We start from the raw sequence: 21,273 nt of genomic DNA on the forward strand, positions 1-21,273 counted from the left end.
TGTTATCTTTTAATAGTTCTTTTTCTTTACTTTTGTTCTTTGTCATCTCTACTAATATATACTCGAAAGAAAAAACTATATACTTGGTGTTTCACAAATTTACCTGAGCACCTAACTGATTTAACTTTTTTTTTTTAATGCTTAGAATGGTCAATTAAAAGCTTATTCAAGCTCTTTGTTTTGTTTCAAATGGCCTACTTGAACCACTTCTACTGGAAGATCAGAAAGTAACTGATATTTCATTCTTAAGTATCACAACTTTTAAAGTCTTTTTAAAGGGGTATAAAATTAAGTACCTGGTGTTAAGCTGATTTTTATTAGAAACCCTGTATTCTTTATCTGAGTAAAGATATTTTCTACCAGTGTTGCTTGGTAAGAAAAATTCCTTATCTTCTCTATGTCTTACCTTTCAAAAAAGTTCTTAGTGTAAAACATGGCTTTGTCAGACATATTAAAATTCCCTTTTGATTTGAGGCTATCTTCTTTTCCTTTGTCCTACCTACAATCACCAAGAGCATAATAATAAGAGGAAAACTATATTGTGATATAGAAATAGCTGCTAATATTCTTTAGTGTCCTGTACTACTGATTTTAAACTAACTTGGGAATTTTGGTTTGATACTAAAAGTTTGATTAGTATGACTGAGTGTTCCCAGTAAGAAACTTATAAAGTGTTAGCCTCCGTTTCCATTTTAGTCTATATTCTTCAACTGCTTTTTTTAAAAAAATGTTACTTTTAGATGTACATAGTGTATGTAGAAGGTAAAGAAATATTCTAGGATGACTTACATTAATATCTTCAGTTCATTTGTAATACTTCTGTAACCCAAACTTATTTTAAAATGGATGTTGGGAAATCATCAGCAGATATATTTCTAAATAAGATTTGAATTTACATAAATGTGGGATTAAAGCTGTGTGTGTGTGTGTTTTAATCAGATTTAACTTTTATGGACTTTTTGTATTCTGGGATTTGATTTGGTTAATTATTGATTAAAGATGCCCCTTCAGAATACTAAATTTGATAGTGATACCATTTTGCAGGAACCTGTCATTGTGTTTCTTATTTGCTGTTTATTTACTGTCACGCAGGGATAATCAAAGTTTTACACCTGTGCGTAGACTCATCAAAATAGGCTGCATTTTAACCCTTGAAAGGGTGATTTTTTTCCCTTGATATTGCCTCTGTATATATAATTCAGTTAATAAAGGGAGCTAAATAAAGTAACTTCCCAAAGATGTAAATAAGAGTAGTTTTTAAATTGTAAACTTTATATTAAATATGTGCTTCTTAAGTGCCCAGGATGCTTAAGCCATTTGTCCTCATAATAATCTCAACCTTTTTATGTCATCATAATAGTTATGTTGTTTAAATCGTTTTTAATACCGAGATGAACTTTCCACGTTAACAAATTGAATTCCATTTGATTAAATTTACAGATAAGAGCCTTAGAAACTCACCTGTTAGGAAGAAGAAACAGGGATTGGACTAGATAGAACTAATGATGCCCTATTTAAAAGTTTGAGGGAAAGTGGCAGTGGTTTCTATGGATTTTTATTTAGTTCCTTATCAAAATCTTAGACTCCTGCACTAGAGATTTAAAGCATTTGAAGGTAAGTAAGAATGCAGTTTTCATTACCTTATCTCCCACTAAATAACATCTTAAAAACTAGCTGTGGTTTGGGAGGCTGGGAACTTGGAGACATCAGAATATCATCATCTAAGACATAAGTGATTACTTTGAATAAAATGTATAGGCTGTTTGGCCAGTGGTAGTGATTAACAACCTAAGTAATATAAATCCAGCTAAAGTGAAAACTTATTTTTAAGACTAAAAAGCACTAAAGTTTAGAAGTCCATATGGGTAAACTTTTTTTTTTTTAAGTATTTATAATGGTATAGTAGGGTCTTCAAGTAGGCATTTCTAGTATTTGAAGTCATTTAAAATTTCATCGTTGACTATTTGAATGAATTCCTAGTGAGTCACTATGCTGAGATGCTATAAATGATACAAAAATGGTAGAATTCCGTTTCTTGTCCTTAGAGGCACTTAATACACATGCCTTCCAAAAGTGTTAGATTATAATTGGCTGTTGTGCTTTTTATGTTTGTATGTTTCCCTGTTTATATATACCTTGTTAGGGAGCTGTTGTCCCATTGTTGTAAGTGTAAACAAGTAGGGTTTTTTCAGCTCTGTGTAGCATTTCATGGGTAGCTAGTTTTGTCACAATTTTCAACTTCATATGCTTTTTGTCTTCATATTATAAAATCTAAACTAAAATTTAAAACAACCAAATTTTTTTTCTTATTGTTTAGTAATTTGGAGATTGGATTAACTGAGATCTGAGTTGTTACCTAGTCATCTCTCCCTTTTTCTTTTCAGTATACTTCTTCTAAGCCTGGCATGACATATAAACTTATTTGGATTCTGGTCTTTTAGCCTGTAGAAATAAGTCTGTGCTATATCAAAAGAATTTTAGCTTTATCAATAGTACTTTAGTTATCCAAAAGTGTCTTGTTCAACCGCCTCAACTGTATGAAAGAAAATAGGAAACTACCCCTAAGCATCCAAAATAGATAGCCAGCAGTCTACCTCCTAAAGCATCGTCCTTTCTGTTTATGCACTTAATTTAGACAGATACTAACCTCAGTCATTTGGTTTCTTGCCCTCTGTTAGTTCACAAAGAGCAATTAGAATAAAATTTATCAGAATAAGAGAAAGAACAATAACTTACATTACAGTGGAAAATAGAGAAAATAAAAATATTGCCAAGGCAAAATAAAATTTCAAAGCCTAGTAAATCTGGGCCATTTAATTTTGATGCAAACACCCATATTTACCTTAAACCTTCAGGTCTTATTAGGAAAAAAGCTTTGTTATAGCTATATACTATACTTCAGTGTCCTGTGGTTCTTGCTTGCTAAAATTTGGATTCTGTTTCAATAAAGATAAAAAGCATCATACCTATTCATTCCTCTTAGATTTTATTTTATTTTTTTTTATTTTTTTATTTTTTGCAGTACGCAGGCCTCTCACTGTTGTGGCCTCTCCCGTTGTGGCCTCTCCCGTTGCGGAGCACAGGCTCCGGACACGCAGGCTCAGCAGCCATGGCTTACGGGCCCAGCCGCTCCGCAGCATATGGGATCTTCCTGGGCCGAGGCACGAACCCGTGTCCCCTGCATCGGCAGGCGGACTGTCAACCACTGCGCCACCAGGGAAGCCCTCCTCTTAGATTTTTAAGCTGTATTCTTGTAAATTAGATTATTGAGGAATGCTATAAATGAATCACAATACCCTGGTTTGCCATCCACTTCAATACGGTATGGATTAGGCCTTGGATGTTATAAATATCCTCTTGAAATACGTTTGCTATTTTTATGTTACTTTAAAAAACCACAGATGGGGCTTCCCTGGTGGTGCAGTGGTTAAGAATCCACCTGCCAATGCAGGGGACATGGGTTCGAGCCCTGGTCCGGGAAGATCCCACATGACACGGAGCAACTAGGCCCGTGCGCCACAACTACTGAGCCTGCACTCTAGAGCCCGCGAGCCACAACTACCGAGCCCACGTGCCACAACTACTGAAGCCTGCGCGCCTAGGGCTCATGCTCCACAAGAAGAGAAGCCACCACAATGAGAAGCCTGTGCACTGCAACAAAGAGTAGAAGCCAGCACACAGCAATGAAGACCCAATGCAGCCAAAAATAAATAATTTTTAAAAAAAACAAAACCACAGATGGTATTTCTACAGTTGCCTAGTATCTCTGATATAGTGTGAATATAAATTAAAACATAGGAAGTTACTAATAAACAACAGTGAAAAAAATTGTTTAAAACCTTGTTTAGTATACTTAAGCTATAGAAAATAGAAATAACCGTGGGGGGGCCTACAAAACTTTGCCAGCTTCAGATGGTAGCATATAGCAACTTGAAACTTTTTTTTTTTGTCTCATCGTGCTACCACTACTTGTGATTTGGAGCTTTGAGTGGTAAGGTGACTATAAATTCAGGTTGATGCTTTAAAATTATTTCTGAAATGTGTTGAAGGTATTTCCCTAAAACTATAATTTCACATGGAATAGGTACATTTTCAGAAATATGAGTGGTCCTCTAAGCAGACTGTCTACCCACAGATTATACATGAAATGACACAAAATGGAAAAAGAACGAAGAAAACAAATAGTAGCAGGTAGTAAGGCAGAGGACATCAAGGAACAGAACCACAAGAAAGGTCCCAGGTTGTCATTGAAATACCACAACAGTCCTAATTGTCACATGACAGGTAGAAGGCTAAATGTTCTAATAACCTGTTGATTCAATAGTGCTAATCTGATAATAACCGGTTTTTTTGTTTGTTTTTTGTTTTTAATGAATACCATATAATAAAATTGAATGTTATATGGGACTTGAGGTGCAACTATGTTGATTGATAAACGTCCTTGTCTTTCACTTGAAAATGTTTTTTTCTGCTGGGCAACCTTGTTAAAATGAAAAGAAATCAGAGCTGTATATCCTTCATTTTAATTGGAAAGGGAGGAACAAATAACCAAAAACAAGCAACCACTATGCTTTATTCAAAGCTAGGCTGTCTCCTAATGGTGGTAATCCATCTCTTCAATAAGTAATTTGGCCAGGAAAAGTGTGATGCCTTTAGGAATATTTTTATCATTCTTACACCAAATCATAACTTCTGGTTATCTGAAAAGTGTATACTTAATTTCACCTCATAGTGATTTGACTCAGACACGTAAGTTCTCTTGGCATGGTTTTCCATTTTTCCTAAAATAAGTGTTCAGATATTCAAATTGAATTCGGTAGAATATTAGACTATCAGGTGTCAGATATTTGGACTGTTAAACACTAATACAAAAAAATTAAACTGACTACCTCCAGATCAGTGATTCTCAGCTGGGGGTAGTTTTGCATCCTCACCCCCAGTACATTTAGCATTGTCTGGAGATAGTTTGGGCTGTTACAGCTGGGGGAAGCCTGATGCTGCTGACATCTAGTGGGTAGAGGTCAGTGATGTTATTAAACATTCTGTAATACCCAGCATAGCTCCCCACAACAGAGAGTATTCAGCCCAAAATGTCAGTAATGTTGCTGTTGATAAACCCTGTCTAGATAACAACTGAATAAGTCTCTTGGCTTCTTCAGTGGCTGGAGTCGCTGTTGTAATCTAAAGCTTTGGACACTCTTCCAGGCTTAAATCCTGTCTGAAACTTAAAATTGTTATGAAAATATTTGGAAAAAACTGATAATTGAAAGCAGAATAAAACATTTTATATAAATAGCTGCATATTTTAAACGCTAATATTTAGTTAAAACTAATTCATACATACCCACGGTTGCAGAGAAATCTAAAAAATAACAGGCTCTTAGGATAACATTTCAGTTTGTATTTTATAATCATGTCCTGTTGTCAAAGTACAGAAAAGTGATCATCTGTAAAAAATGTTTAAAATTATGCCCTTTAATGAGTTGATTTTTTTTTTACACGGAATCTTAGTTCCCCGACCAGGGATCGAACCCATGCCCCCTGCAGTTGAAGTGTGGAACCCTAACCACTGGACCGCCAGCGAAGTCCCTAATGAGTAGATTTTAAAATGAGCTGTTTTATCTTTTCTTTTATCTTAAAAATTTTTTACCTTGTGTAATTATGTTGAGGATTTTGGTAAATATGATGCTTTGTCATTAGCAAGTTTTACCCCAGATTTTTAAGGTTCATTCACAAATACATATTGTAGATACTTAAATTGAGAAAGACTATATGCTTTTTTTAATATATAATTTAAAAAAATTTTTTTCAGTCTTTGCTATCTTGCAGAAATAAAGGGGTATTTTTTTCCTATTTGTCCCTTTTCTTCTGTTGCAATAATATAGAGTACAAGCAGGCTACTGGTGTGAAGTAAAGTAGCAGCAATTTGCCTGAGCATTGTTCAAAATTTTCTTCCCCATCAAACTAAATGGCTGCCTGGCAATCAGCCTTGAAAGTTACTGATTGTGAATTTTTTTCTTCTTTTCTCTTTGTAATTAAACTGTGTAAATACAAATATATAATGTTAATCTAAAATTTTAATTATAGTTCAAAAGTTGTTGTAATAACGATTGCAAGCAAGTTTTCCAATGTTGTATGTACCAGGATCTTTAGTTTCCAGTCAGTTGGATTTCTTCTATTAATATTATTACCATGAGAAATAGTAATATTTCCTTTTTCATTTAATGGTCTTGTCTTTAGAAAGTTATAGCATTAAGTTTGAGATATTCTTACGAAGCCCAGCGCTTGCTGAGGAACTCATAACACCAGGTTTATAGAGAAACCTTAATGATACTAACCATCTTGGGACAGGATTCCTACAGTTTAACCATGAAGGGTCTTTTTGAAAATTCTTTGTTTTAGAATAGGAGCTATAATTCTGTTAATAGTTGAAAATGTTGCCACAGTGATTTAATTGTAGATTGTATGAATACTTTGCTGAATTTTGCTTAAAACTCTTAAGCGTATCAGTGGAGAGAACATTTTTACTTTTATTAAATGTCTTTAAACACTGATTTAAATCATTTAGTTGTTCATTACTGTTGGATTTGTTCATTGTTTCTAGTTCTCACTTAAGGTTGATGTTGCTAAACATATGCAATGAGTGTGAAATATTACTTTTTTTAAAGGGTGAAGTTGAACAAATTGCTATGATGAAACCAAAAGGCCAGACTGAACATGATGAGGGTATGCTTGAATATTTAGAAGATATAATTGGTTGTGGACGGCTAAATGAACCTATTAAAGTCTTGTGTCGGAGATTTGAAATATTAAATGAACACAGAGGAGAGAAGGTGAATCTTCTGTAGACTTTAGTTGTATTGTAAACCAGAATGTTTTCTGTATTAACTAATTTTACTGAGCTAGATATTCAAGTTATAGTCATAATTATTCAGGCAGAGTTTAGTGTTTTAGGTTGAATTTTATATTTTTCTTATTGGCATTTCAGAGGAACATTGTTATATTAATGTAGTTTATATGTTTTTTATCTAATGTTGGCATATTTTAAATTCAGATTGCTCAAATACACTTCATATGAACAATCTCTACACTTTTAACTTTTGTAGTTAAACAGAGTTAAGATGGTGGAAAAGGAAAAGGACGCCTTAGAAGGAGAGAAAAACATAGCCATTGAATTTCTTACCTTGGAAAATGAAATATTTAGAAAAAAGAATCATGTTTGTCAATATTACATGTAAGTACCTTAATTTATCAATTTTTGTATTAGTTTCTGGCAGTAAGTCTAAGCCCTTCTCTTTTCCCATATTAGAGAAATGTGAAGACTGAAGTTAAAAAAATTCTAAAAGTTGCTTTATGTGATGAATTCATTAAATTAGGGTTGTTTACCATAGTATTGAAGTTGACTTTTAAGTGTCCTACTTTAAGTTGGGAGGTGGGTTCACAAGTATTACTGTGCTTATTAGTTTTACATATACATTCTTTTGAATTCATATAATCTAATTTTGTTTATGTAGAGTCTATTTTTATTCCTAATTCTAGCCTTGACCCTAGGTTGGTTCCCCCTTCCCTGTCAGTAATCCTAGGTAATTGTTAATTGACTGTGGTTAAGAATACTTTAGAAGCAGCTGATTTTACTAAAATAGAGAATTTTAGAAATGGTATTTTAGGATCTCTGATATCTTTTTTTTCCTCTCTCTAGTTATGATCTGCAGAAACGAATTGCTGAAATGGAGACTCAAAAGGAAAAAATTCATGAAGAGACCAAAGAAATTAATGAGAAGAGCAATATACTGTCAAATGAAATGAAAGCTAAGAATAAAGATGTAAAAGATATAGAGAAGTAATAATCTTTTGGAAAGTACTAAAAGTATTTAGATTATTTAGTTACATTTTATTGCATGTATGTGTGTGTGTCTGTATATAAACTTACTGCCAGCACATGCGTGTAATACATTTGCCAGCATATAAAATGGTCTCCTTTTGCAAACAAAAAACTTAATTGCTTACATCTAGTTGATGATTATCACAGATTTGACTGCCCAACACTGGTCTTAAAATAATGCAGGCTGCTACCCCCTAGTGGCAGAACATAATAACACAAAACATCATAGCAAACAAGCATTTAACCTGACAGGTTAGTTGTCTTAAAGTTTTCTCATTACCTTTCTCATATCAATCTTCAATGACACCAATATCCCTTACCTATGCAGTTTTCTTTTTTATTCTTTAAAATGAGTTTTGCTTATATTTTATGGTCAAATTTTTCTATACCTAGACATCATAGTGATTATTTCCAGTCCAGCTTAGAAGGACAAAATAACTCCTATAGTCACACATTTTAACAGCTCCTTCAAATATGGGTGGAGGAGAGGGTCAGCTTGAAACAGGATCCTACCTTATAAGAACTTGGATACACTTATAACCAGGCAAGGTATATAAGGTGGCTTTAAAATATCAGAATATCCAAAATAGTGACTGAATTTTCTTACTTTGCTAGGAAGCTGAACAAAATTACAAAATTTATTGAGGAGAACAAAGAAAAATTTACAAAACTAGATTTAGAAGATGTTCAAGTTAGGGAAAAATTAAAGCATGCTACAAGTAAAGCCAGAAAACTGGAAAAACAACTTCAAAAAGATAAAGAAAAGGTAAGTTATAGGGGAGAAATTCTTAAAATTTCAGGTCTGAATATCACATGTAGTTTTTATTATTTTTCATGAATGTTCTTGGCCCATACTACCTAAGAGAATGAGTTGGGATTCTGAATGTTGTTTCAGGATTTAGCTCAACCTGATTTTTCCCCAAAGGGAAATCCTGTATCCATTGACTTTGAGTTTTAGAGCTTATGTTTCTGATATACATTGTTGGCAAAATATTTACCAAATCAGCAGTTCTGTTTTGGTGACAATAATTTTCTTCTTCCTAGAGTGTATGATTTAAAGAGATGTTTTTGGCTACATATCATAGATTTTTAAAAATAGTACCTTTGTCTGCAGAAATCAAGTTAAGAGTATCAGCAGGAGTTTTCCCTTAAAAAGGAGGGAAGGGGAAGTTCATAATTTACAGCAAGTGGTTGAATAGCTAGACTGAGGTTTCAAAAAAAGAAAGATGAGGTTTAGACCAGAATGCCTAACTTGCTAGGAGCCAGACTAATAAATCAATTAATTTGGGGTGTTTCAAACTATATTCATAGTTTAATCAGATATTAATAGATGAGACACATAAAGCCTCTCCCCTCAAAAAAGTTTTGTACCGGGCTTCCCTGGTGGCGTAGTGGTTGAGAATCCGCCTGCCAGTGCAGAGGACACGGGTTCGAGCGCTGGTCCGGGAAGATCCCACATGCCGTGGAACAACTAAGCCCATGTGCCACAGCTACTGAGCCTGTGCTCTAGAGCCCATGAGCCACAACTACTGAGCCCACGTGCTGCAACTACTGAAGCCCACGCGCCTAGAGCCCGTGCTCTGCAACAAGAGAAGCCACTGCAGTGAGAAGCCCGCGCACCACAACAAAGAGTAGCCCCCCAATCGCCACAACTAGAGAAGGCCCACGTGCAGCAACGAAGACCCAGCGCAGCCAAAAATAAAATAAATTTCTTTAAAAAAAAAAAAAAGTTCTGTACCATATAATTACATGGTAATTATAAGACAGGCTCTGCTTCAACTTGTAAGCATTTTCTGAATGCATTTGTTCACAAAGTGCTTTATGCTCAGTACAGTAACACATCTATGTGAATCAGTGTTTGAGGGACACCATTTTGGGAAATGTTTAATTTCTCTGGTAATAGATAATCAGAATAAACAAAATAGCATGGATTTGATAGAAACCCCTGAATTGGGCAGATTAAGCCAAATGTAACTGTAGTAGAGATAATTAGCCTTTAGGAATCAACTGTGGAAAAGTGATAACTACTGGAAGGTATTAATGGAATAAAATATTAGGCCTATGTGGTGACTCTGGAAGGGTAAAGTTAGGAAAGATCTTTAAGATTTGAGGGAAACTAAGGGTGTATGGGTAATTTGTGGTAAGTTGTAATGTACTTTGAAGGGTACTTTAGGGAAATCCGTGTACTCAGACCATATTCATAGGTGAAGAAGGATAATTACAGCCTAAAGTTGGAGCAGAAGGAAGATCTACTGCTCAGCGAGGAAGAATTGTCCTCCATAAGGAATCAGGAATTCGTAGAATTAGTTTTACCATTAGACTGAGGGAACATAGAAATTGCAGCAGATGATTAAGGAAGTACTTGCTAAAACTAGCTGCTTTAAACTTAATTACAGTGAAAACCGCAAAGATCTAGAAGATCCTGAGAAATGCTTTTAAATAAGCCAAATATTGATGGTGTTGGATAGCCTAAAGGTACATGCTTCTAGTAACTTTAATTTGTTTTATAATCTTAGGTTGAAGAATTTAAAAGTATACCTGCCAAGAGTGAGGATATCATAACTGAGACAACAACTAGAAATAATGCCCTTGAGAAAGAAAAAGAAAAAGAAGAAAAAAAATTAAAGGAAGTTATGGATAGCCTTAAACAGGAAACACAAGGGCTTCAGAAAGAAAAAGAAGTAAGATTTCTTTATCAGTTGGCATATATTTTGGTGGCTTTTTTTTTGTTAATCTTGAAGATTGTTTTTATAGTAATATTAAAAAATGAACTGTTAGAAGAAAAAGTTTGGACTTTTAATATCTACTATTCCTAAAGATGGTTAGCCTAGACTCTTTCTCTTTTTTGTTGTTTGCTTTCTCGTTTTAAAAAAAAGTTAACGAGAACTTATAGTGGTAGAAGAAAATACTCATCAAATACTTTGTTTTATGTGCAGTTCTTCGTTACACATTGACTTCATCATCAAATTTTCTTTTTCATCTTCTCTTAAATTATTTTCTTGGTAATGTATTGGTTACTACCTATAAATGCTTGGGACCACACTAACCGTAGATGACATCTCCTTTCTTTGCTTCTGTAGCTCTTCTGTAATAGTTTTAACCGTGGCTCATGTGTCAGTTCTTGGCTCAAATCCTAGGTCAATCCCTTATTATCTCTGAACTCAGGTTATGTCTCCAAGTTATCTTCCTCAAAATGCGGAAGAAAATATTACCCATTTTGTGAATCTTTGTGAAAATAAAACGTGTGTTTACTTACATAAAGTGCCTAGAAAGTAAGGAATTAATAAATATTAGCTACTACATTATGTTAGCACTTCCCTAAAGCAAGAGTGTGAGATTGTCTCATTGATATGTCTTGTCTCCCCAGCAAGAGTATAAGCACAGAGTTTTGTTTATATCTTTGTTTATATTCACCACAGCCTTTTAGACAACACTGAGCATGTTAAATAGATATTTAATAGATGACAGTAATTGAGTTGAATTGACTTAACGTTACTTAAGTCAGTTACATAAGACCTTTGTTAATTATACCTCCATGAAGTGTTTTGGAGTTTCTTTACGGACTAAATTGATTCTGTTTTGAAATATGGGCATGTTCTAATATCATACTATATTACTAGGCCAATGCTTTGTATGTGAAATAAAAGGGTTAGGCTTTTGTAAGGGCTTTTCTTATTCCATTATTCTAATAAGTAGGTCCTTTCTACACAGTCAACCACAGTAGTCCAAAATTTCTACTCACTCATCAAATTATGACTTGTGTTGGGGATTACCTCACCTTACCTCTAAAACTTAAAAAGATTTCCAACATAAATATACTTGAGGAAACTTTCTGCTGAGTAGTCCTTACACCTTACCATTTTAGGTAAGGTAATGTGGAAAGACCATGGAATCTAGATTTCAGATCCACATTTTTGTTCTCTTTCAACCACTCCTTCTTTGTCATTTTAATCTCTAAATTGAGATATTAGATATTAGTATGGTATCTACCTTGTTAAGCTCTTGTGAAATCAGTTGGGAAAAGACTGTATACCATGAACATTCACAACTAGGCAAAAACTTAGTCCATTCCACTTGTGAGATTTATTTCTATATATTGTGCTTGTAGAATCTATTAAGTTAAATTCAAAATGTATGGTTTCCGTTTCAGTTTAGGTTTGAAAACATATATTTCGGATTTAATGGGGTCTATCATATTTTAACAGAGTCGAGAGAAAGAACTTATGGATTTCAGCAAATCAGTAAATGAAGCACGTTCAAAGATGGATGTAGCCCAATCAGAACTTGATATCTATCTCAGTCGTCATAATACCGCAGTGTCTCAATTAAGTAAGACCAATGAAGCTCTAATGACAGCTTCTGAGACTCTCAGAGAAAGGAAAGCTGCAATTGGAGATATACAGGCAAAACTCCCTCAAATTGAACATGAACTAAAGGAGGTAAATCTTCTTCTGTATTTCATCTGAACATTGTTTATGAACCCTAGTTTTATTTATTTTTATATTTACATATATTTTTTTTAAATCTCAACACCTTTTTTTTTTTCTTTTTGGCTACGCTGAGTCTTCGTTGCTGCGCACAGGCCTTCTCTAGTTGCTGCGAGTGGGGGCTCCTCTACGTTGCGGTGCGCGGGCTTCTCATTGCAGTGAGCGGAGCACACTTGTTGCGTGCGGAGACTCTAGGCGCGTGGGCTTCAGTAGTTGTGGTGCACGGGCTTAGTTGCTCCGTGGCATGTGGGATCTTCCCTGACCAGGGCTCGAACCCGTGTCCCCTGCATTAGCAGGCGGATTCTTAACCACTGCGCCACCAGGGAAGTCCTGATCTCAACATCTTAAGTGACTGGTACATAGATATTTTTGTTGTTATTGTTTAGTGTAATCTTTCCGAAAAGAATGGGGTTAATATTTCAGTATTCTATCTGATACGAATCGAGACTATCAAGAAGCTGCGTTCTCCCTTCAAGTGTCAAACAGCAAATAATATCACCGCCGCCACCATTATTTCCCATTATAAAAATTTAAACAGAAGAAAGTTTTTTGTTTCCCTAAATCTAAGTGTAGACAACTTCGGCAATGGTAAAGGAAAATCACAAATAAGTGTAAGTGTGTGTGTGAACAGATATGCAAGTCAACTATCTTAGTGTATTTTTTTCTGTTTTTGAACTTATGAATGTAGTTTTCTTTGTTGGGACTGCAAGTTGTTAAACTAATAAAGACATCTGGCTTATTAGCTCATCCACGTCCTCTGCTATCCTTGAGTGAATTCGACATCTAAGGAATTTCATAACTTTAATCTCAAAAGCATCATTAGGCAAGATGGCAATAGAAAATGCTGCTTGGAGAGAAATTACACTGAAAATGAAGTCTTTTTCATTTTAGTAAATGCACACCGCTTGGTCATCAGAGAACTTAATGGCCGTATAGAATTTAAATGTAAACTTAAGTTATATTTAGTGACTGCTTCTATCTTCCTCATGATTCAGTTTATTTTTGGATAAATTACATCTGTAACTTGAGCTTTTATCAATACTTTAAACCAGTATGACTGGTAATAGAGGTAATAATTTAAAGCCAGGAAGTGAAGGAGAATGTCAGAAAAATGGCTGCACTAACTTGGAGATTGAGAAACTGAGAATTAGGCTTTTTGTGTGCATGTGTGTGGTTCCTCTTCTTGGCAGCCTGACGTTTTTGTTTAGCAATAGTAGTGTTCACTCGTGCTCTCCTTCATTTCAGAGCTATGCTTTTTTTGTTCTTTGTTTTCCTTTATTTAATTAGATATAATAATATATGCTATATAATACTATATAATAAATCTCCTTTTATTTAAAAAGCAAGGCACAGTGTAATCATAGCCCTGCCCGGTCACCCATAACTAGAGTCCTGTATTGAGGTCTGTTTTTGATTAGTGTAAGAATATAAGAATTAGGACACATTTATGCCTGTGTGGTGCCAAACTGGGATTTCCACAACCCTAACTCCTCTAGCTCTAGCAGTCAGTGCACTGCTCCTAGATCTATATTGTGTTTATATTCCTTATTATTGACCCAAATAATTTATGCCCCCTTTAAAACAGAAAACCCATATTTTTCAAAATCAAACCAACAGTTGCAATGTGACAGCTTAGTCCTGGTTCAAGTGTTGATTATTGGCCTTTCCTTCTTTTTTTAGGTATTACAACTAATTCTATACTGTGATAGGGTGTAACCTTCTGGGATTCATTTTCTTTATTTTCACCTTTAGAAAGAAAAACAACTTCAAAAACTTACACAAGAAGAAATAAATTTCAAAAGTTTGGTTCGTGATCTTTTCCAAAAAGTTGAAGAAGCGAAGAGTTCCTTAGCAATGAATCGAAGTAGGGGGAAAGTCCTTGATGCAATAATTCAAGAAAAAAAATCTGGCAGAATTCCAGGAATATATGGAAGATTGGTAAAGTAAATTTATTTGTAAATGACTATACGTTTTTCTCAGATGTTATAATTTTCTTACCTTGACTTAAAGAACTGTATATTAAGTGTCTCTGTACATAAAATAACATTTACTTTTGTTTCTTTTAAAGGACATTCATTTTTAAACATTTTGCTCTTACACTCAGGCATGATAAAATTCTTTGTGGTATGTATTTGTTCATGTTACAGATAGTTTTGGGTTTTTTTTTTAATTTTGTATAATTATAGTCATTTTAAGAAAGTGATCCAACTCTAGTGATAAACTTAACAAACTCCTTTTTTCTTTTTTTAAAAAAATAAGAACTTGATAAATTATATTCTGGGTTTTATACCATTATACTAAAGGTTGTGGCTAGAGTTTAGGAAAATCAACAAGGGATGATGTCAAAACCCAAGGCCAGGGATAGTGGGTACCTGAAGCCTGAGCTCCTGAGCCTGAAGAAGGAAGGGAGCTGTGGCCAGCTAGAAGGTGGCTGGAAGGAAATGGGGATAGCTTATTTATTAATAGACTGAGAAGCAGATTTACATAATCTTAAATGGCTTTCAATAATTTCAGAGTTTTATTATTCTATAAGTTATTTTGCTTATAATACTTTAGGTTTCAAATCTTCACACTATACATTTTTATTTACATGCAGTGAAAACAGTTCTCTCATTTTGTGCTCATTAAAAATTCAAACTCTGTATATCCATAAGTTTTTTTTTTAAGGTAGATTAAAAATTCTAGTAGTGATTGCCTTTGTAGAAGAGAAAGGTTGAATGTGAGGAACACTTAAATTTTTCACTGTGTACCCTTTTTGTACTGTTTAAAGCCATATGTAGGTATAGTTCAGTTAAACACAACTTAAAAAATCTATATGAATTACTAATAAAATGATCCTGTGCCTAATTCCTTGCTGATTGTGCATTGATTTCTCCCCCCTCTTCTCAATTATTAGGGGGACTTAGGAGCAATTGATGAAAAATATGATATTGCTATTTCATCCTGTTGTCATGCATTAGACTACATTGTTGTTGATTCTATCGATACGGCCCAAGAATGTGTAAACTTCCTTAAAAGACAAAATATTGGAGTTGCAACCTTTATAGGTTTGGATAAGGTGGGTATTCATAATCTACCTGTAATTTAGTTTTTAAGTGCCAAGTGTTTTTTGATTTTGAATCCTAGCTTTTTTTTCATAGTTATTTAAGTGAACACCTGATAGGTTTTGAGGATTATATTAGGCTCTGGGGTTACATGGTTGTGAAAAAAAATCCTCTACTGCCTCCCCTAAAGGAATATACATTCCAGTGTTACAGTGATTGGTAGTTTGCATTTCTAACTTCCATCATCAATAACTACTTTAAAAAAAAAGAAAAAGAAACACTTACTGAGATAAAATTCACAACCATAAAATTCATTATTTTAAAATACGTAGTTCAGCAGGTTTTAGTACATTCACATGGTCTGGATTGTTAGTCATGACCACTGTCTAATTCCACAATATTTTCATCACCCCAAAAGAGGAACCCCATACACATTAGGAGTCACTACCCCTATTCTCCCACCCCTCCATCCCCCTGCAACCTTTAATCTACTTTTTGTCTCTAGATTTACATATTATGGACATTTTGTATAAATGAAATCATATAATGTGTAGCCTTTTGTGTATGGCTTCTTTAACTTACTTTTCAAAGGTCATCCATGTTGAGACTTCCCTGGTGGTCCAGTGGTTAAGACTCCACACTTCCACTGTGGGGTGCGTGTTCAGTCCCTGATCAGGGAACTAAGATCCTGCACGCCGCATGGCGTGGCAAAAAATAAATAAATAAATGAGTTCCCTCTCTTCTCTTTGCAGGGGGTGGGGCTAATACATGTGTATCAGCACTTCATTCCTTTTTACTGCCAAATGATATTCCATTATATGATGTAGCACAGTTTGTTTATTCATCAATTGATGGACATTTGGGTTGTTTCCATATTTTGGGTATTATGGTTAATGCTGCCATGAACATTCCTGTACACAGGTTTTTGTACGACATCTTTTCATGTGCTTATTTATTGGCCATTTGTTTAGCTTTGGAGAAAAATCTGTTCACATTCTTTGCCCATTTGTTAATTGGTTTGTCTTACTGTTGAGTTGTAAGAATTCTTTATATATTCTGGATACAAGTCTCTTGTCAGGTATGTAATTTGCAAATGTTTTCTCCCATTCTGTGGGCTCTCTTTTCACATTCTTGATGATGTCCTCTGAAGCAAAAAATTTAGATAGAAGTCCAGTTTATTTTTAGTTCCTTGTATTTTGGGTGTCATATCTAAGAAACTACTGTGTAATCCAATGGCAGGGTGATTTACCTCTGTTTTCTAAGACTTTTACAGCTTTAGGTTCTAAATTAGTTTTTTAATCCATATTAAGTTAATTTTATAATACAGTGTAAAGTAGGGGTCCAACTCTACTCTTTTGGATATCGGGTTGTTCCAGCACCATTTGTATTCTTTCCCTGTTGAATTTTCTTGGCACCCTTATCAAAAATCAACTGATCGTAAATGTAAGGGTTTATTTCTGGACTCTTCATTTATCTGTGTCTGTCCTTACACTGATACCACACTGTCTTGATTACTATAGCTTTGTAGTAAGCTTTAAAATCAGGAGTCCTTTCATTTTGTTCTTTAATATCAAGAGTGTCCTGGGGTTTTTGTTTTGTTTTTAGTATATTGTAAATGGAATTTTCTTAATCTCATTTTCAGATTATTCATTGCTAGTGTATAGAAATACAATTAATTTCTGCATATTGATCTTGTATTCTGCAACTTTGCTGAATTCATGTTAGTTCTAATAGTTTTTTAATGTATGGATTCCTCGGGATTTTAATACGTATAAGATCATGTCATCTGTGAATAGAGGTAGTTTTACAATAACTTCTTTTTTAAAATAACAGTAAAATAGGGCTTCCCTGGTGGCGCAGTGGTTGAGAGTCCACCTGCCGATGCAGGGGACACGGGGTCGTGCCCCGGTCCGGGAAGATCCCACATGCCGCAGAGCGGCTGGGCCCGTGAGCCATGGCCGCTGAGCCTGCGCGTCCGGAGCCTGTGCTCCGCAAAGGGAGAGGCCACAACAGTGAGAGGCCCGCGTACCGCAAAAAAACAGTAAATACTCAATTATGTAGATACTCAGAACTTTGTATACATGTCCTTATGTTTAATACATGTGTATTCTATAAATTATACCTAACAGAAATGATCTTTATATATATATTATTTTTCTTTTTTATGTTTAGATGGCAGTGTGGGCAAAGAAAATGACCAAAATTCAAACTCCTGAAAATACTCCTCGATTATTTGATTTAGTACAAGTAAAAGATGAGGAAATTCGCCAAGCTTTTTACTTTGCCTTACGGGATACCTTAGTAGCTGACAACTTAGATCAAGCCACAAGAGTAGCATATCAGAAAGATAGAAGATGGAGAGTGGTAACATTACAGGGGCAAATCATAGAACAGTCAGGTAATGTTTTTTTTTCTCTGCCATTGAGTTTATTTAATCTTGTCGGGGGAGACTTCTAAGTCTGACTTCTCTCCTCTCTTCTCCAGGTACAATGACTGGTGGTGGAAGCAAAGTAATGAAAGGAAGGATGGGTTCATCAGTTGTTGTTGAAATCTCAGAAGAAGAGGTCAGCATGTACAAAATTATGGTCAAGACATTTTTGTTAAAGCAGCTTTACTGATAAGTAACATACTGTAAATTCTATTTTAAATGTACTGTAATCAAATTTTCAATTAACAGATTGAATTTTCTCTAAATGATAGTATATAAGCTGTGGGATTTTATATGAAACTTGTTAAAGTTCTAAAAGTATGTTAATTTAAAAATATATGCTCGACATATATATCTTTCTCTGTTATGACATTTGGATCATATCATAATTTATTTAACCATTTACTTACTGTTGGACATTTAATTCGTTTCTTCACATAGTTACTGATGTATTATATAATTATCTTTTCTATTTTGACATAATTCTTTAAGTTGTAAATATAGCAAAGACTTCTGATACATGTTTCCAAATTTTATATGTCCAGAAGTATAAGAGGAATGTCAAAATGCTCAGGAAATACCGCTCTGTTCCATTATCACCCTCGGAACACTACACTTTTTTCTTCCTTAAAAATAATGTACTTAGATGTCCTGGATACCTAACTTTTTCTGAAGAGTTGTGGCTTGATTTTTTTTCATATTTTGAAATAGTTTATGTTTTTCCACTTAAATATTTGTGTAGTATACCTTCATTGTAATAGTAGTTGACTATACAACACTTAAAATTGTCTTTTCATCTGATTCTATGATGCAGAAATTAGTTGACCATCTCCTAAGCTTTAGGTTTTGGAATTGGACCTGGGTTGTTTGCTTTGTTTCTAGTCTTTAAGATCAGAAATTTGGGTTTTCTTCATTCATAAATTGCTGTTAATCTGAAATAACTCTTGGAATAAACTTATTTCACTGGTATTCTTCTTTGTAGGTAAATAAAATGGAATCACAGTTGCAGAGAGACTCTCAAAAAGCAGTGCAAATTCAGGAACAGAAAGTACAATTGGAAGAAGCAGTAGTTAAGTTAAGGCATAGTGAACGAGAAATGAGGAATACACTAGAAAAGTTTACTGCAAGCATCCAGGTACTTTTTTAATCAATATTAGCTGAAACTATTGGAATTCAACAGCAATTTGGCAGAAGCATTTTGCTGTTTGCTTATAATTTTAAAATATAAGGGGGGAGGAGGAGGCTGGGTCTCTAGGTGTAAGGCGCATCTGTTGATTTTGTTTCCCCGAGTACTAATGGATAAACGCCCTGTCACAGTGTTTGCTCCAGCCACAGCTATTTCTGGTTTCCATTTGTACTCCATAGAAATGTGTCTTCCCTTAGCAACTATGTGACCCTTTATTTCATTCTCTTCTCAAAGTGAAATGTTTTCTTAATTATGAAAAAGCAGTACATGCCCAGTCTCTTTTAAAAAACAAAATCAGAAAACAGTTTTTAGGAAATACTCAAAAGATTATTACCCTAAATTTTTATGTATGTCTTTCAACTTTTAGTGTGTCTAGTTTGCATGTATGTGTTTAAGTATATGGTAGATATTGATATACATATTAAATTTGCATATGAATTTTTAATGAGTTATTAACTTTTCTTCACTTATTAATTATGATTTTCTTTCCAAGCCAATGTACATTTATTTTGTGTGCAATTGTATTGGCATATTTTGTTCGTATCACGATTTGATAAATATTTTTCTGTGTTGACTATGTACACTGCTGTGTTTTAAATATCCTTCTTAGGCAGACCTTAATACACTCATCCAATTATTTCCTTAGGTTAGAGTTCTAAAACTATAATTATTACCCAGTATGTGTACAGTGTTGTTTTTGGGTTTTTTGGGGGGATTTTTTGCGGTACGCGGGCCTCTCACTGCTGTGGCCTCTCCCGTTGTGGAACACAGGCTCTGGACGCGCAGGCTTAGCGGCCATGGCTCACGGGCCCCGCCGCTTTGCGGCATGTGGGATCTTCCTGGACCGGGGCACAACCCCGTGTCCCCTGCAAGAGCAGGCGGACTCTCAACCACTGCACCACCAGGGAAGCCCTGTACAGTGTTTTAAGCGTTTGTTGCATAATGCCAAATTGTTCTCAAAAAGACGGTTCTAATTCATTTACTAATAGTAGCATATGCAAATAATTTTTCCAAGTCTTTGAACACTAGGTACTCTTCAGTTTGTTGTAAGTTTGCTAATCTGACGTAAATACTAAAAAATAGCATTTTAACTTATCTTCATAATGAGTGTATACATTACATGCGTTTTGTTGGCCATTTTCGATTTTTATATTAATTGTTCGTGTTTTCTGCCCTTTCTTGTTTTTGTCTTTCTCTTAAAGATTTTAAGTACCTTTTTTTTTTAGAATGTTTAAAGCAAATGTTATTGTTAGTAAGTTTAAAATACTAACAGTTTTGAATGTTAAAACATTTCTGTAGCGTTTATCAGAGCAAGAAGAATATTTGAATGTCCAAGTTAAGGAACTTGAAGCTAATGTACTTGCTACAGCCCCTGACCAAAAAAAGCAGAAATTGCTAGAAGAAAATGTTACTGCTTTCAAGACCGGTATGTTTAAGGATATACACTTTTTTTTTCCCCCTGTATGGTCAAAAACAGGTTTGTAATATTTGGAATGTTTAAGATAGCAGTTTGTAGAATAAAAAGTAGCAGATTTCATATATTATAGACAAGTGACCACTCTGTTTTATGATTTTTGTTTTTATTTCTCAGAAGGTTATAAAGTACTATTAAGTACTTCATTTGACAGATAAGAAAACTGAGGCACAGAATGGTTTATACAATTTGCCCAAGGTCGCATAGCATATGGTGGTGGTATAGGAATTCAGGAACAAGGCAGTCTGATTCTGATACCCATGCTTTTAATTCTATATTTTGTATACTTTGGCCCAGTCTTCCTAAGGACCCTTCAAGATAGTAGTTATTTGTTTGAGAGCTTAGAGAAAACACATTTTTCCTTCCAGAACTTTTTCTTCTTGTATATAAACATATAAGTGTTCTTCCAAAAGCTTTCAGCAAGAAAGGGAATTAGTTCATAGGCTCATAGTCAGAATTGACTTTGACATTAAAATCCTCTGATCATGCACTTGAGCAGCCCTGCTTCTATTTCCACGTTGGCTTCAATTAAACATAGGTAGATGTGCATCTTATTGCACAAGGAGGTAATGGTGAGTTACACAGTATCTTAGGGACACCAACAAACACAGTGAGCCTTCATCATGTCCTCAGGAAAGACCCTTGTTACAGTCTGGTTCATGAGCAAAGGAAGGCAAATACTGATTGTTCATCTGAAAGAACTAGATGGACTGGAATTGGAGCAATTATCCAGATGTTCAAAAACTGAGGTCGAGTTTTCTTCCCAAAGAAA

General features: G+C 34.6%; 1 protein-coding gene across 3 annotated transcripts in view; it reads left to right on the forward strand.

The window, feature by feature from the left end:
- Positions 1-21,273, forward strand: part of SMC4 (structural maintenance of chromosomes 4) — a 34,583-nt gene that overhangs the window by 5,180 nt on the left and 8,130 nt on the right. For all 3 annotated transcript variants that reach the window (XM_032629936.1, XM_032629938.1, XM_032629937.1), the window contains 12 exons: positions 6,669-6,833; positions 7,107-7,234; positions 7,700-7,840; positions 8,498-8,648; positions 10,399-10,563; positions 12,088-12,321; positions 14,122-14,307; positions 15,266-15,427; positions 17,586-17,811; positions 17,898-17,977; positions 18,824-18,976; positions 20,327-20,453. In XM_032629936.1, the coding sequence (XP_032485827.1) occupies positions 6,669-6,833; positions 7,107-7,234; positions 7,700-7,840; positions 8,498-8,648; positions 10,399-10,563; positions 12,088-12,321; positions 14,122-14,307; positions 15,266-15,427; positions 17,586-17,811; positions 17,898-17,977; positions 18,824-18,976; positions 20,327-20,453 (1,918 nt within the window). The remainder of the gene's footprint in view (positions 1-6,668; positions 6,834-7,106; positions 7,235-7,699; positions 7,841-8,497; positions 8,649-10,398; positions 10,564-12,087; positions 12,322-14,121; positions 14,308-15,265; positions 15,428-17,585; positions 17,812-17,897; positions 17,978-18,823; positions 18,977-20,326; positions 20,454-21,273) is intronic.

The sequence above is a fragment of the Phocoena sinus genome, chromosome 4 (genome assembly GCF_008692025.1).
Source record: "Phocoena sinus isolate mPhoSin1 chromosome 4, mPhoSin1.pri, whole genome shotgun sequence".
Classification (NCBI taxonomy): Eukaryota; Metazoa; Chordata; class Mammalia; order Artiodactyla; family Phocoenidae; genus Phocoena; species Phocoena sinus.